Source organism: Colobus angolensis, unplaced genomic scaffold (genome assembly GCF_000951035.1).
Source record: "Colobus angolensis palliatus isolate OR3802 unplaced genomic scaffold, Cang.pa_1.0 Scaffold52, whole genome shotgun sequence".
Classification (NCBI taxonomy): Eukaryota; Metazoa; Chordata; class Mammalia; order Primates; family Cercopithecidae; genus Colobus; species Colobus angolensis.
In genome coordinates this window covers 266,730-283,900 of record NW_012118710.1, presented here as the reverse complement: position 1 = coordinate 283,900, position 17,171 = coordinate 266,730, and the positions used below count along the sequence as shown (strand labels likewise).

At 46.3% G+C, this 17,171-nt stretch overlaps 1 protein-coding gene across 2 annotated transcripts in view; it reads right to left on the bottom strand.

Annotated features, from left to right (window-relative positions):
- Positions 1–6,154: 6,154 nt before the first annotated feature.
- SLC20A2 (solute carrier family 20 (phosphate transporter), member 2) overlaps positions 6,155–17,171 on the bottom strand; it is a 127,042-nt gene continuing 116,025 nt past the window's right edge. For both annotated transcript variants that reach the window (XM_011960632.1, XM_011960630.1), the window contains one exon: positions 6,155–7,650. In XM_011960632.1, coding sequence (XP_011816022.1) covers positions 7,486–7,650 — 165 coding nt within the window. In that variant the 3' untranslated portion in view covers positions 6,155–7,485. The remainder of the gene's footprint in view (positions 7,651–17,171) is intronic.

Below are 17,171 nucleotides of genomic sequence, written 5' to 3'. Positions count from 1 at the left end.
TTCCAGTTTTCTAAAGCAAGTTTCGCATTATTTCTGTAATCAGGAAAAAGCTCTTAGGACTCTTACAGTTTGGAGGAGGTGGAGGCCCAGCGGCTGCACTGGCCAGCGGGCGTCCCACGTGGAGCACGGTTCCGGCCTAGGGGAGACGCCCTGGCTTCCGCTCGCTGCCCTTAGCAAGGCTCCCCCAATGGAGGGTGACGCAGGAGGACGAATGTTTCTTGTGGTAAGAGACTAACAAGCATGGGGTTTTTCTTTTCTTTTTGTTTTTTGAGGCGGAGTCTCACAGTGTCGCCCGGGCTGCACGATTTCGGTCCCTGCAACCTCTGCCTCCTGGGTTCAAGCGATTTTCCTGCCTCAGCCTCCCGAGTAGCTGGGATTACAGGTGCCAGCCACCACGCCCAGCTACTTTTTTGTATTTTTAGTAGAAGACGGGGTTTCACCATGCCGGCCAGGCTCATCTGGAACTCCTGACCTCAGGTGATCCACCCGCCTCGGCCTTCCAAAGTGCTGGGATTACAGGCATGAGCCAAATGTTAAGTGAACGCATCCTATTTTACATACCAATTTTCCCGCAAGTGACCGGGACGATGTCGCGGTGCATCGCTGACTGTCGTCCTATGCTGAGGGTCTGCTCAAGGGACAGAGGAGGACGATGCTGTCCTGCGGTTTCGTCTGGTTTCCTGTGCCTGTTCTCGGAGGCTCGCTGTTACCTTTCTGAGCCTCAGCTTCTAGCGCAGGGGCTGGGAAGGAAGCTGAGAAGGGGCCGGAGCCGCGCGGCCCTCTGAGCGTTCTGTGTAAACGCTTGGGGTCCCCACGCCAAGCCCGGCCTTCCGCATGCCGCTTCCTCGGCTGCCCTTGAGAAGCAAAGCCCCCTTTTCTCTTGCCCACCATGCCAGTGCTGGCGCTCAGGTGCTGCCTCCCCTGTAACCCACACTCCGGTTCTGGGTGAAGACCTGTGTTAGCACGAGGGGCATTTTCAGATCCCGCGCGCCCTTAATCGTGGGCCGCACTGCGCCCCAGCGGCCTCTCAGGGAAGGGTGGTGGGATACTAGCGCCGCCGGCCTCGCCCAGCTTTGAACAAATCATAGCCGCGCGGTGTGGCCGCGCGGTGGTTCACGCCGGGAATCCTAAAACTTTCAGAGGCCGAGGCTGGAGTAGCTCTTAAGCCTAGGAGTTCGAGACCAGCCTGGGCAACATAAAGAGAGCCCCGTCTCTTAAAAAACAAAATGAATTGTAAATTAGGACAGGGTGCTATTGGATAGACCTCCATGAATGTCGCTTTTCCCACTGAGAAAGGCCTGGTGAGGCTGTGGCTTAGCGTTAGTCACCGGCAATGTCGGGCCGGGCAGGCCTCCCCTCCTGCCGAGGTTGGATGGCCCAGAAGATACCGGGGCGCCTGTGTTCTGAGGTCCGCCTCCCTCCCAAGGGGGGCTGACTCCAACACGCCCAGTTCCTTCCTCCCCAATAGTTACCAAATACACTCCTTTCCTCTGGAGGAGTAGATTAAAGGGGGTAGGAAGCAAAAGTGGATTCCAAATGGGGTCCAGTCACGTGGAAGGAAGGTTAAGGACGGGGCACAGCATTCCTGTGCAGCGTAGGCACAGTCGGCCCCGCCCTTCCCTGGGATCTGGCTGCCCACCTGCGGAGGGCGTCCAAGCCTGGGGCTAGGGGAGGGGAGCCTGTGCTTGCCGCCTTCCGGGGCTCACAACCCGCCCTGCTCGGTAAACTGCCACTCCCACCTGCCTCCTGGACAGCTGCCTCCTAAAGCTCTTTCCCGAAGCATTTCTCCATAGCAGAACTCCCTCTTGAACTCCAAACCTTTATTTCGAGCTGCCTGGCAGATGTCTCTCCTCGGAAATTCTGCAGGCATCCAAAAGTCACCGTTCCCCCGGCGGAACCTGTGCGTTGGGTGCCCTTCTCACATGGAGTCTCGGCCGCATTGCCGCCTCTGCTCTGGTAACTCCCGACCTCTCCCAGCTCTGGTCAACACAGCCTGGGCGGCAAGCGCTGTGCTGCAGCTGTGTGCCTGTCTCTCCTCTGCCCATGAGCACTGGAGGCCTCTCTGTCTTCCTTCCTGCAGCGGCCAGGCCGTCGCGTGCCAGGTGATAGGCACTGGCGGATGATGTTTGCTGAACAGGAGCCCTCAGGCAGGCAGACCTTGGTCAGGCCTCCCAGGCAAGGGGATTTCTGTTTAGGGACCGAGGTTCTCCTTCAGCAGGCGATCACAGCTCCCTGTGGCCACCAAAGAAACACAGACCATTCCTGGCACTTCTGAGCATTTCTTACAACTATGAATTATGGTATAATTAACACTCAGTGAGGTGACTTCACTGCTGCTATCCAAAGGGACAGATAGTTATAGTTGCAATTAAACTCGACCCCACCAGGTGCCGCTGTTGTTGCTGCCAAACATGCCCACAGCTTCCTCGTCCGTGCTTTCTGCCTGGAGCCCTTTGAGTCCCTCTTACTTTTGACCTCCTTGCCCCACTCCTTACCACTCATTGCAGTCTCTAATCAGGGTGTGGTTTAACCTCTAAATGTCAAGTCTCGGGAAAAGCAAGGAAATTCTCCATCTTACTCTGGCCCAAATCCCTTTTGCTGTGTAAGTAGATTTTGTTCTAGCCACACGGAGAGCAGATGGTCATCCTCACTGAGTCTGAAACCCTTCACTTAAGATCATATTGAATTCTCGTGTTTCATTTATAGAAACAGGCGGAATGAGCCCTCACCCTCTCTTCCTGGGCTTCCTTTCCAAGCTCATAATCACCTCTCGCAGTGCTCCTTCCTGGAACTTCCTCCTGGGCCTACCCACAGTCCCCTTTTATGGAGACCACAGCTGTGGACGGGCCTGGCTGTTGCTGAATGGGAAGACTCCAGATAAGGCCAGGAAGCCTGGGGCCTTCCCTGGCCCCAGACGAGTTGGCTCCGAAACTTTTTCTCATTCTGGGCTTTTATGCCTGCAGTGGCTGGCTAGCTACAGGTGTTTCAAAGATCCAGTAAAATAAGGGAAATGAAAATGTTTCAGAAGGGTGCTGACAGGATGATGGGATATAAGTGACTTTTTTTTTTCATAATATGAGTCATGCTTTTTTTTTTTCTTTTTTTTTGAGATAAAGTTTCGCTCTCCGTTGCCCAGGTTGGAGTGCAATGGCATGATCTCGGCTCACTGCAACCTCTGCCTCCTGGGTTCAAGCAATTCTGCCTCAGCCTCCCGAGTAGCTGGGATTATAGGTGTGCGCCACCACACCTGGCTAAATTTTTTTTGTATTTTTAGTAGAGGGTTTCACCATTTTGTCCAGGCTGGTCTTGAACTTCTGATCTCAAGTGATCCACCCGCCTCAGCCTCCCAAAGTGCTGGGGTTACAGTTGTGAGCCACTGCAGCTGGCCTATTGTTTTTTCAATATAATAAAATATAAAAATATTTAGGAGGGTGACAGTTAATCCAAGAGCAGAGCTCCACTGCCCACTTATGTAACCACATTCTACAGGTCTCCCCAGTCCCCCATCATTCAGGAAACCGATTTGCTAGCATCCTTGTCTCTAGTGGTTTTAACTGTGGTCTCTTTTCTATTCCTTTTCTTCATCATCCCATTAATGCTGTCCTGAGAGTCGTCCTCCTGAGGGGAATCACCCATAAAAATAAAGGATTCACTCATGAGAGGGACAAATGCTTACCCAGGGAGCCCCTGCTTGGTGCCAGGCCCTGGGGTGATCCCTTTTTCATGCCGATGCCCCGATTCCTCACACTCCCGGGAAAGGGTCCCTTGGCCCATTTTGTACACAAGAAAACTGGCTCTAATAGGAGCGATGGAAGTGGCCCAGGGTTAGTGAAGCAGGAGCTGACCTCTGAGCCCGGTTCTGCCAGACTCCAGGACCCTTCAAGGCACTGGCAAGTGTGGTCTGCCATGGACAAGCACAGTTCAGCAACAGCCTCATCCTGGGATGCCTCAAAACTCACTGTGCCAGCTACACGGAGGGCCTTTTCGTTACCTCACTTTGTCATCAAATAAACCCAGAGGCCAGAGATCTTTACATGTCATCCTGAACGATGCTGATTTTAAATGTTTATTCTGCAGCTTGAGATCCCTACTGCTTAAGAATTCAGCTTCTTTAAAGAAGGCAAGGTGGAGAGGGCTTATTTAAAAATATTATCTTGTTGAAAATGAATCTGTTGTGTTTAGATATTTGCTCTAAAGTTCATTCCTGGCCGAGAGTGGTCGCTCACACCTGTAATCCCAAATCTCTTTGGGAGGCTGAGGTGGGTGGATCATGAGGTCAGGAGTTCAAGACCAGCCTGACCAAGATGGTGAAACCCCGTCTCTACTAAAAATACAAAAAAAAAAAAAAAGCCGGGTGTGGTGGCCGGTGCCTGTAGTCCCAGCTACTCGGGAGGCTGAGGCACAAGAATCACTTGAGCATGGGAGATAGAGCTTGCAGTGAGCTGAGATCGTGCCATTGTACTCTAGCTTGGGCTACAGAGACTGTCTTAAAAAAAAAAAAAGTTCATTCCCTTTGGAAAAGCAATAATGAAGTAAAAAAAGACCATTGTCTTCGGAACTCAAGCTCCTCTGACAGCATCCAGACTTTGCCCCCTCAGAGGAGCCCAGACAGCAGGAAAGAAAGGAGTCTCTAGGCCTCCCCACAGTTCTCTCAGGTGGAGTAAAGGGATCCCATGAAAAGAATCGCAGTGAGCAGCAGGCCGGGGTTCCCTCTGTCTGAGGACTCTGCATTATTAGAGGAAGAGGCCGGTGAACTCAGGAAAGATCCTCTGGGTAGAACTGTGGGCTGGTGGCCCAAGACAGGGAGCCTCTGCCAGCGTCACCTCTGGCTTCAAGATGGTGCATGCTTGGCCTCAGCTGACCAAACTGTCCCACCACCTAGCTTGGCTCCCTGGGCACTCTGCTTTCCCGCCCTTGGCTTGCAGCACCCCCAGCCACCCACAGGAGCCACCTTGCAGAAGGAGGGGTCCCAGATGGAGTGACTTCTCTCCCTTGTTGGGGATTGGCTGGCCAGGCAGCCCTGTGTGTCAGATCACAGCGAGGCTGGGCAGGGGTGTGGGTAGGCGAGGCTTCTCCCAGAACTGCCACTGAGGCGCCTGTGCTCAGTCACAAGAATGCTCAACGTGGTGAGTGTGGCCTGTTCCCCTCTGACCCCAAGATGCTGCCTCTGCCGTCCTGCCTGGCCTGCCTGCCGGGCCGGGCTGGGGCTCCCAGGTGGCAGCCCTCCTCCCTGGACAGGCTCTCTGTCTGATGTGTCTCTGCCTGAATCCTGCAGACTGTTTGGGCTGCCACAAGGTTCACCTGCATTGTGTTGTGCTATTACTTACATAGATTTGGGAGGAAAATCGATCTTTTCTTGAAGTGGGGAAATGAAGGGCTTAAGGTGCCATTTTAAACACCAGAAAGGGCAGGGCTCTTAGTGGAGATGCATTTTTTTTTTTTTTTTTGAGACAGAGTCTTTGTCACCAGGCTAGAGTGCAGTGGCACGATCTCGGCTCACAGAAACCTCTGCCTCCGGGGTTCAAGCAAATTCCCCTGCCTCAGCCTCCCAAGTAGCTGGGACTACAGGTGCACGCCACCACACCCGTCTAATTTTTTTGTATTTTAGTAGAGATGGGGGTTTCACCATGTTGGCCAGGAAGGTCACCATCTCCTGACCTCATGATCCACCCGCCTCAGCCTCACAAAGTGCTGGGATTACAGGTGTAAGCCAGCGTGCCCAGTCACAAGATGCATTTTTTTATACCTGCCACTTTGCTTCATCTGTCGCCTTCACAGCTCCTAAGGGAGTTGGAGCTTGTGCCGCCACCGCTGCAGAGGATTAAGGGGTTTCCCTCTGGGGGCTCCAGAAGCTGCAAGCCAGGGTGTTTTTGGCTGCTTGAGCAAAGGATAAGACCTGCACTTCCCTGCTTGGTCCTCAGCCCTGAACATGGCAACTGACTGCTCCATGAGCTGCTGACTGTGGGTTTCTGAGTGCAGGGCGGGGACGCCGTGCCTCCTTTTCCTGCTCACCTGTGTTTTCTGTACAAACCCGTACAGTAGTCAAATAAGGGAAATGAACAAAGGGTATGTGAAAAAATACAAGGACCAAATTTTATAGCTTTGGTTTTTGTGGAAACTCTGAAAGAAAAATTGTCAATATTGAGGAAAAGGCTTCAGAGGCAAACTTCCGAGGGGCATTTTTTATTATAAATTTAATATGGTTGATTAATGAAAAATCACAATGAAGTACCAAGAAAATGTTTGTCAATATAAAAATTTTAGCAGCATTTCCAAAGTTTCAGGCTCCAACATTAGTCGTACTTCCTCCCTCCCGCTGTCAAAAAAGAAGAGACTCCAATGGGATAGAGTAGAGCCTGGGGATGTCCAGCTTTGTGTAGGCCTCAGAGAAATACTCCATCCAGTGTCCAGGATTTCCCCTCCCTCCCATCCCTGAACTGCTAGAACGTCAAAGCACAGAAAAAGCCTCCTTTGTGCTGACATTTGAGACAAGGATCCATTCTTCGGGCTGCGGGGAGAATTGGGATGAAAACTGACCCTGAACTTGACATGTAGTGCTCAGCCGCCAACACCTGTGCATTCTCTACTCTGATGACAAGGAAAGGCCACTGCAGGGCGGGCGGGATCTGGGGTGTGGCGGCGGCAGTGGCACTGCTGGTGGGAGCCACGGTGTGGCGCATGCTGGGTGACGGTGTCACTGCCACACGCTGCCCCAGGGCAGGCATGATCAGTGAGGGTGGGAGACAGACAATGTGAAAATGTAACACTGGCCAACGATTCCCCTGCTTCTTTGGTACTTTCCAAAATTCTCTGATCAAAAAAGTATAAGGGAAGCACACCATTAAAAAATTACAGTTTTACGTATTTACAAAAGCAATGATGATACATTACACAAAAATCAATACACAGTATATGAACAAATCTTCAGTGAAAGCACTTGTGAGCTCCCATCCCGCTGGCATCCCACAGCACGTGGCCTCTGCAGGGTCGTGTCGCCTGTCCTGAAGCTCATCACCTTATAGTATATGAGAAGGGAAAAACATCATTTGGAAAAAAATCATTTTCCAATCTACTCTTTCCTTTTAAAAGGCTTAACATTTGCCATCAAAATAGTTATGTACAAGATTTGCTGAATATTGACTTCTAGGCAATGATTTCCACTTCCAACTTGAATATGTTTGAAATTAACGCTGCCTATTCTATGGATACAATAGATATTTAATATATAAGTAACTGCACCACATTATATCACCACGATACCAGTTTAATACATATTATTATGTACAGTAGTTAAGTTAGCTCGAGAAGGTGAGTCTCCGCAGCCCGGGTGAACAGTGTGGGATGGAGCCTCCTGGAAGGGAGGCGGAGAGCTGGTCATGAGAGCCGTGCAGGGCCAGGATGTGTATGTGTGGCCCGAGGGCACGTGTTTCCCACACGCCCACACCAGACCATCCCTTTAGCTGTTTGCAGCTGGAAGAAGACAAATCACACATATGGAAGGATCCCATACATGAGAAGAGCCATGACAGCAGCGCTGAACAGCCCAGCCACAGGGACCGTCACGAACCAGGCCACGAAGATGTTCCGAAAAAGGCGCCAGTCCACAGCCTTGCGGGAGCGGATCCAGCCCACGGCCACCACCGAGCCCACCTGTGAGAGCACAGACATTGCAAAGTAAAAACAGGTGAGCCACAAAGGCTATACTCAACCAAGATATGTGGGCTCATCTCAGAAACAAGCTCCAGTACAACATTACCCAGTCCCCTACATTTGTTAAAGCTTGTAAAATAGCTTAAATTTTAGGTAGAATTGGTTGGGTATTCTTCTCTTCAGCATATAGCTCTTTGTATAGTTTTTATATAGTTGTTTTGAGACAGAGTCTCATTCTGTCACCCAGGCTGGAGTGCAGTGACGTGATCTCAGCTTACTGCGACCTCCATCTCCCAGGTTCAAGCAATTCTCCTGCCTTAGCCTCCCGAGCAGCTAGGATTACAGGTGTGCGTCACCACCCTCGGCTAATTTTCATATTTTTAGTAGAGACGGAGTTTCACCATGTTGGCCAGGCTGATCTCAAACTCCTCACCTCAAGTGACCCTCCCTCCTCGGCCTCCCAAAGTGCTGAAGTGCAGTGGTGCAATCAGCTCACTGCAACCTCCGTCTCCCAGGTGCAAGCAATTCTCCTGTCTCAGCCTCCTGAGTAGCTGGGATTACAGACAAGCGCCACCACATCCAGCTAGTTTTCATATTTTTTAGTAGAGATGGGGTTTTGTCATGTTGGTCAGGCTGGTCTCAAACTCCTGGCCTCAAGTGATCAGCCTGCCTCGACCTCCTAAAGTGCTGGGATGACAGGTGTGAGCCACTGTGCCCAGGCTGGATTTTGGCTTTAAAAATAATATTCCCAGCCGGGCGCAGTGGCTCACGCCTGTCATCCCAGCACTTTGGGAGGCTGAGGTGGGCGAATCACGAGGTCAGGAGATCTAGACCATCCTGGCTAATACGGTGAAAACCCATCTCTACTAAAAATACAAAAAATTAGCCAGGCGTGGTGGTGGGCGCCTGTAGTCCCAGCTACTCAGGAGGCTGAGGCAAGAGAATGGCGTGAACCCGGGAGGCGGAGCTTGCAGTGAGCCGAGATCACGCCACGGCACTCCAGCCTGGGCGACAGAGCAAGACTCTGTCTCAAAAAAAAAAAAAAAAATTCCCTGAAATCGACTGTAGTTAACAGGGAACATTTAAAATGTATCTTGAAATAATTTGAAACTTAGAGAAAAGCTGCAAGAACTCCTGTTTTCTCTTTACCTAAATTCACTAATTTTTGACATTTGCCACAATCTGTCAAGAGACATTTTAATATGATTAAAATATCCTGCATCTTATCAAACCTCACTTTCCCCTTCTGCTAAAGATTTCACAATCCAGTGTTTATGATGATGGCTATAAAATGGTGATTTACCAGGCCAGGTGTGGTGGCTCACGCCTGTAATTCCAGCACTTCAGGAGGCCGAGGTGGGTGGATCACTTGAGGTCGGGAGTTCGAGACCAGCCTGACCAACATGGTGAAACCCCGTCTCTACTAAAAATACAAAAATTAGCCGGGTGTGGTGGTGCACACCTGGAATCCCAGCTACTTGCAGTGAGCCAAGATCGCGATACTGCACTCCAGCCTGGGCAACAGAATAAGACTCAGTCTCAAAAAAATAAAATAAAAAATAAATAAAATGAAATAAAATGGTGATTTACCAAACTCCATTCCAATTTCTCACATGGAGTTCTACTTCAAGGAAGAGCTCTTTCCTCTCCCAACATGTTTTAGGATCTTAATACATAATGACAAATAGTTTTATAAACAGCTGTAAATGTAGTGTCATCCATAATCTGTGAATATCAGCACATGATAAATATCATGTAAGTTGTTCTTTTTTTGGCTAATTAACCGGCAAAAAGATGCACTGTTGCTGCTTTAATTTGCATATCTTTAATAACAATTAAGGCTGAACTTTAAAAAATATATTTACTGAATTTCACTCTCTCTAGCTTTCACATATACAAATTGTCGGCCAGGTGCAGTGGCTCACACCTGTAATCCCAGCACTTTGGGAGGCCAAGGCGGGCGGATACGAGGTCAGAAGATCGAGACCATCCTGGCTAACATGGTGAAACCCTGTCTCTACTAAAAATACAAAAAATTAGCTGGGCATGGTGGCGCACACCTGTAATCCCAGCTACTTGGGAGGCCGAGGCAGGAGAATCGCTTGAACTGGGGAGGCAGATGTTGCAGTGAGCCGAGATTGCGCCACTGCACTCCAGCCTGGGTGACAGAGTGAGACTCCGTCTCAAAAAAAAAAAAAAAAAAATTGTCTCTTCATGTATTTTGTCCATTTACATAAAATCTAATGTGTTCCTTATTTATGTGTAGTCTTCACTGAATAATGGTATTAACTCTGTGATATCAAATACACATATTTTCTCTAGGTAGTATTTTGCTTTGTTTCACTTTCAAGTTTCTAACTTCATGCAGTAAAATATGCTGTAATTTTCTTCTGTGATTTATCTTTGGCTTGAATATTTGATAAATATTTAATTCCACTTTATTTTTCTAAAATAAAGTTCCATTTTACTCTAAATTTAAGAATATTTTAAAAATATTATTTAAGCCATCAGATTTACATTCATGTATTTTGAGAGTGGTCTAATTTTGTTTTTCTAGACTGACAGCTATCCAACCTTTCAAACACTTGCTGGTTAAATTTTCCCTTTTTCAAAATATATGCTCATATGGAATAGGTTCCATCCATTGCCATCTAGTCTGTTCTTGTCCAGGTATCTACTTTTAAAAATTGTTGTGGTAAAATATACAGAACATAAAACTTACAGTTTTAGTAACTTTTCAGCATACCATTTAGAGGCATTAAGTACAATCACATTGTTTTGCAGACCATCTCCACAATCCGTCTCCAGAACCTTTTCCATCATCCCACATGGAAACTGCCCCATAAAACACTAATGCCCAGTTCCCAACCCCTCCTCCCAGGACCTACTCTTGACTTTTGTTTCCTTATATGACATTACATGTCAGGAAGGCTAGTTCCTCCTTTCAGTTTTCTTGTTAGATCATTTTATATTGCTGATAATTTATTTCATCAAAATGTATTCCTTAGTCTCATTTTGTAAAGTTCCAAGTAAAATCCTGTTCAGGATGTATTTAGGGAGAAGTGACTTCATTACAACATCTGGTTTTCCCATCCAATAGCATGTTACGTCTCATATTCAGATTATCTTTTTATACCTCTGAGCAGTTGTATGCCTCTTCCATATATATCACTCACATTTCTCTTTTAAAAAATTATTTATTTAGTTTTTTAGAGATGGGGGTCTTACTACGTTGCCTAGACTGGTCTTGAACTCCTGGGTTCGGGCTGTACTCATGCCCTCAGCCTCCTGAGTAGCTGGGACTACAGGAACACATCACTGTACCTGGTGCCACTCACAGTGCTTATTAGGATTATTCTGAGATACCTTTTATTTTTGCTGCAATTATGATGGCAGTTTTTTTCCCTTCCGTTACATTTTCTAATTGGCTATTGTTGATGAACAAGTGCTGGATTTTTCTATTTTTATCTTGGACTTGGTCACTCTTATGAACTCTAGTAGTGTTTTAGAAATACTGAATATTGGCCGGGTGTGGTGGCTCATGCCTGTAATCCCAGCACTTTGGGAGGCCGAGGTGGGCAGATCACCTGAGGTCGGGAGTTCAAGACCAGCCTGACCAATATGGAGAAACCCTATCTCTACTAAAAATACAAAATTAGCTGGGTGTGGTGCCATACACCTGTAATCTCAAATACTTGGGAGGCTGAGGGAGGAGAATTGCTTGAACCTGGGAGGCAGAGGTTGCGGTGAGCCAAGATCATGCCATTGCACTCCAGCCTGGGCAACAAGAGTGAAATGCTGTCTCAAAAAAAAAAAAAAGAAAAGAAAAACTGAGCATCATCAAATGTCTTTTTGGCTTATATCTCAACAGATATCTTTTTTTTTTTTCTTTTGAAGTGGATTGCTAAGGCATATTATACTGAAGCTGCCCATATACCCATCTTGATCCCCTGTAAGGGCCTAGCCCTGCACAGGTGCTGGTGGTGGGTGATGCAGCCCTGCCCTGTCACGAAGGGAGCCCACTTTCTGGTAATCTTGATCAATTTGGTCCTGCTGAAAGGTTCTTGTATAGTATTGTTTTGTTTTGAGACGGAGTCCTGCTCTGTCGCCCAGGCTGGAGTGCAGTGGCATGATCTCAGCTCACTGCAACCTCCATCTCCTGGGTTCAAGCAATTCTCCTGCCTCAGCCTCCCTAGTAGCTGGGATTATAGGCGCCCACCACCACACCTGGCTAATTTTTGTATTTTTAGTAGAGACAGGGTTTTGCCATGTTGGCCAGGCTGGTCTTGAACTCCTGACCTCATGTGATCTGCCCACCTCAACCTCCAAAAGTGCTGGAATTACAGGCATGAGCACCACGCCCAACCAAATATTGTTGATTTCATTTATCAGCATCTTGCTTAAAGTTTTTACAATCAATATTCATCAGTAAACAGAGATATCATTGTTTGTGATATTTTAAATTAGGTTTGGTATTAGGGTTATTCAGTGTACGCCATAGCACAAATGGGACAGGTTTTCTAGTTTTGTTTTTCCTCCTACATGGTGGGAAAGTTGAGATCGTGTGAGAGCTGCTTTTTTTGTTTAAGTGGAAAAGATTCTAATTAATTCATCTAGTCAGCAGTACCCTTACTCACCCCACCTCTAGCAACTTTTTGCTTTTTTAGGTGAGAACAGTTATTTTTGGAGAACTCCCTTAATTTCATCCTATTGTTCTAGGTCAGATTTTCTACTTTTTTCTACTTCTTAGGCCAATATTTCTTTGTCATGTACATTGTTGCAGAAAATAATTCACAGGGGTTTTCAAATTCTTAGCATATAGCTGTGTGGTTTATTTAATAATGGAAACAATGGTCTTCTCTATCTGTCATCACAATGTCTTCCTCCTTCCCCCACTTAATTGCCTCCCTCTTTTCCTTGATGTAATCTGATATTTTATTAGTAGCCACTTTCCCCTTATTTTGTTTTTACTTAATTTTACTTCTATATTTCTTACAACCTGTTTCCTCAATTTTTATTGTGCTGGACTTTTTACAAAATCCTAATTTTAATACTTGGTTATTTTATTTTTCCTTTGATCAATTAAACCATTTAAAGATATGAATTTTCATCTTAGCATAACTTGGTTGCCACAGGTTTTGCTATTTGTATCCACCCACAGACACACACATTCAGTTTTTATTATTTTCTGAGAAAGCTATCATTGTATTTTTCTAAACTCCTTAATTCAATTGCTACCTTAAAAATCCATTAAAAAGTCTCCGTTGGGATACATTCTTATTTCAATATATAATTAATTTCCAGTTTAATTTTATTGTAATTAGAGATCATGGTTAGCACAATGTATGTTTAAAAATTGTTTTTTAATTTAAATTTTAATTTTTATAAAATAGAGACAGGGCCTTATTATGTTGCCCAGACTGGTTTCAAACTTCTGGGCTCAAGTGATCCTCCTACCTCAGCCTCCCAAAGTGCTGGGATTACAGGTGTGAGCCACGATGCCAGGCTGGTTTTAAAATTTTATAGAGATTTTTATCATGGTTTTCTGATTTTAGGATTTTTATAAATGTTTCATGATGCTTGACAGGAAAGCATATGATCAGCAGGGTAAAAGCTTGTACATATTTATTAATTATGCTGCTCTAAATAAATGTTCAAATTCTTCATATTCCCACATACTTTTTCTATACTTCATTTATCATAGGCTAAGACAGTAATTTCTGAGTTCTTAACAATTTTATGTATTTAGTTACATGTTATTTGATTCATAAAAGATCCAGAGTACTATGTCTTTGTTACTGATCATGTCTTCTGTGGATGTAAAATGGTATTTTTTGCTGTGTTCTAATTTCCCTTTTAATAAATTGAGTGTGTTTCCAGTTTAAGGCCATCATCAGGTAGTTATAGCAAAAAAATTGTTGAGAAGAAGGGGGACCAGACAGAAGAATTATAAATTAAATTAGAAATTATAATCCTACATTTGAAATCAGTAGTGTTCCCTATATGCTGTTCCAAATTGAAATGGTAGTTGAATCATCATCTATGTCATCAGTGAAGATTGACAATGTGGGTGATCCACAAACAGGAATAATCTCAATCCACCCAGTATGGAATTAAAACATTCTGCAGAACATGACTTCCAAATTCCTATTAAAGAGCACACACAAGAGCGACTGTGCTCAGTAGCTCACTGTGTGTTATCTGCTAGGGCTAAAGACCAAAGGTAAGATTAAGAATCACAGAATGGAAGAACGATGAACGAGTTGCTGAAACATAACGTCCGAGGATTCTTTTATTTTCAAGACCAGTTTCTATGTCTTCAATTAAGGCTTCTGTTTTTTTTTTTTTTTTTGGGCCAGGGGGTAGTTTTGCTTTTGTTGCCCAGGCTGGAGTGCAATGGTGCGATCTCCACTCACCACAACCTCCGCCTCCCAGGTTCAAGCGATTCTCCGGCCTCAGCCTCCCAAGTAGCTGGGATTACAGGCATGGGCCACCGTGCCTGGCCAATTAAGGCTTTTGACCCTACTCAAAGGAATTATTCCAGGAAAGTATCTGATAAACTGAGTCCTCTGATATGAAATACAAAATGTATGAAACCAGAACACATACAGGGTGAAACTCATCAAACAGACTGTCTTATATATGCCTTCTGGAATAAAATGTGATAACAGGACTTTTCTAATTGTTTTTTCCCAAGTTATACATTCAGCTCATATATCACATAATATAGTATGGTTTCATAAATGTTTTGAAATAGGCTACAACAAAATTTAAACTATGCATTTAGGCCAGGCGCAGTGGCTCATGCCTGTAATTCCAGCACTTTGGGAGGCCGAGGCAGGCGGACCACTTGAGGTCAGGAGTTCAAGACCAGCTTGGCTAACATGGAGAAACCCCATTTCTACTAAAAATACAAAAATTAGCCAAGTGTGGTGGTGCATGCCTATAATCTCAGCTACTCAGGAGGCTGAGGCAGGAGAACTGCTTGAACCCAGGAGGCAGCAGAGGTTGCAGTGAGCCAAGATCAAGCCTCTGCACTCCAGCCTGGGTGTCAAAACGAGACTCTGTCTCAAACAAAACAAAACAAAACAAAATAAAACAAATCTATGCACTTAGCCATGTATACTTAGAAGGAAGCATAAATCAATAACATGTACCTAGATACATTCAAAAACTCATTTTAAACAATAGTTTCCATCTTATTTCCTGCCAAGTCCCCAACTTTTCCCTACCTTCTATTAGATGGCTCTAAGCAAGAAACTTAAAAATCAAACACAGGATAATTATCCTGAAAACTGATGCAGTTCAACTATGACTCTATGTGGACATCAATACCCTTTGAGTGTTTCCAGATTCACAGCCTCACTCACAGAGGGCCCCATTCTTCACGCCATCCCACGGCTCTCATAGTTCATCCCACATTTGCCATGTGGGGACTGTTGTGTGCAGGGGAAATATGTGATATGAGAGAATATGTGTTATGGAGTAATGACAACTGTGAACTCTTCTCAGCACTTCTATTATTTGGACTCTGATGAGAGCCATCTGCTCTCCAACTACACTACAAGTTCCTGAGAGCTGAGGCTGTGTCCTTAGTGCTCACAGGGAATAGCTCTGGGCTTTGTCCAGAAGTCCATGATCAATGATACCGGACAAACTGACTCAAACTCAAGTTGTGACCTGTCTTGTCTATTTTACAGATGGTACCCCACTGCAGTCCCATTCAGGGAGACCTGCTTTAAGTGCCAACAAGCTATCCTAAGACTACTCATCACCAGCTCAAAGGAAACAAAACTGGCCAGGCGTGGTGGCTGTCTATAATCCCAGCACTTTGGGAGGCCAAGGCGGGTGGATCACGAGGTCAGGAGATTGAGACCATCCTGGCTAATACGGTGAAAACCCATCTCTACTAAAAATATAAAAAATTAGCCGGGCGTGGTGGCAGGTGCCTGGAGTCCCAGCTACTTGGGAGGCTGAGGCAGGAGAATGGCGTGAACCCAGGAGGAAAAGCTTGCAGTCAGCCAAGATCATGCCACTGCACTCCAGCCTGGGTGACAGAGTGAGACTCCATCTCAAAAAAAAAAAAAAAAAGCTATTTCAACTGGTGTGGAAGAGTTAGCCTTCAGCAGTCTTGCTTAAGCGTAGGTTAATCATTAAAAAGATGGCATTACATGTGTTTAAAAGCATTCCAAAAGACAACTGATGCCTATAGAAAAGTCACAAGCCTGTGTCCTTGGAAAAAGAATATATTTAGCGGCCGGGCGCGGTGGCTCAAGCCTGTAATCCCAGCACTTTAGGAGGCCGAGACGGGCGGATCACGAGGTCAGGGGATCAAGACCATCCTGGCTAACACGGTGAAACCCCGTCTCTATTAAAAATACAAAAAAACTATCCGGGCGAGGTGGCGGGCGCCCATAGTCCCAGCTACTCGGGAGGCTGAGGCGGGAGAATGGCGTGAACCCGGGAGGCGGAGCTTGCATTGAGCTGAGGTCCAGCCACTGCACTCCAGCCTGGGCGGCAGAGCGAGACTCTGCCTCAAAAAAAAAAAAAAAAAAAAAAAAAGAATATATTTAGCGACATGCGTCTCCACGCTCCACACACCACAGTGAATGGAAGTAACGTGGAGTCTGGGGAAGATGTTACTTTTCATTCCTTACAGTGTTGTATTGTTTGAAATATTTCAGTGAATATGTGCTTCTCTGGTAAGTTTTAAATAACCCACATTAGGAAATCACAATGAATGGGCGGCGGGCGCACCCGCACCTCTTCCTGCCTTCCTCCCCCATGCTTGCCAGGCGGAGCCGGGGAGGACGACGATGGCTATGCTGTCCACGTGGGTACCTCAGCTGGGCTGCTCCCTGGCTGTGTAATCTCGGGCACGTTACTTAACTTTCCTTTGCCTCAGTTTCCTCATCTGTGAAGCTGGGGAAGGTTCTTGGGGAGACAGAGGGAGCTCACGTTCATGGCGCCAGTGGAGTGCTTGCTCCAGGCACCTTGGCCATGGTTGGGCACCACAATGGCGCTGATGGGGACCTGAACGAGAAGGTGTGTGGCCTGAGGTGAAGATATGAATCCCGGATCTACCACATGTGGCCGTGTGCACATGGCAAACGGCCCAGCTCTGAGGGAACCCAGTCTCCTCACCTGTGGACTGGGAGGGACAGTTCTGCCCCCACAGGCTTGCTGTGGAGAGGGGACGGCGTACCACGGGTGTGGTGTCACGCACAGTACCAGCACTCTCCTGATAATCAGTAAGTAGGGGGATTTCTATACAGAAACTTTGTGGAAATTGAAATATTTCTGTATATGGTAGCAAAAAAGGAAAAAACAAAACAAACTCTTTCCACTGAGGCTGATTCCTCATGTGCAAAGCTCCAGCTTTGAAACACGCTGCTGGGCCACTCCACATACTCTTGTGAGGGCCACCTGACCTGGGTGTTTGAAGCATGAAGCCATTTGCCTTTGCTTGGAGTTTTCTTTTAAACATATTGGCTGGAATCTTAAAATTGTGAGTAAATATA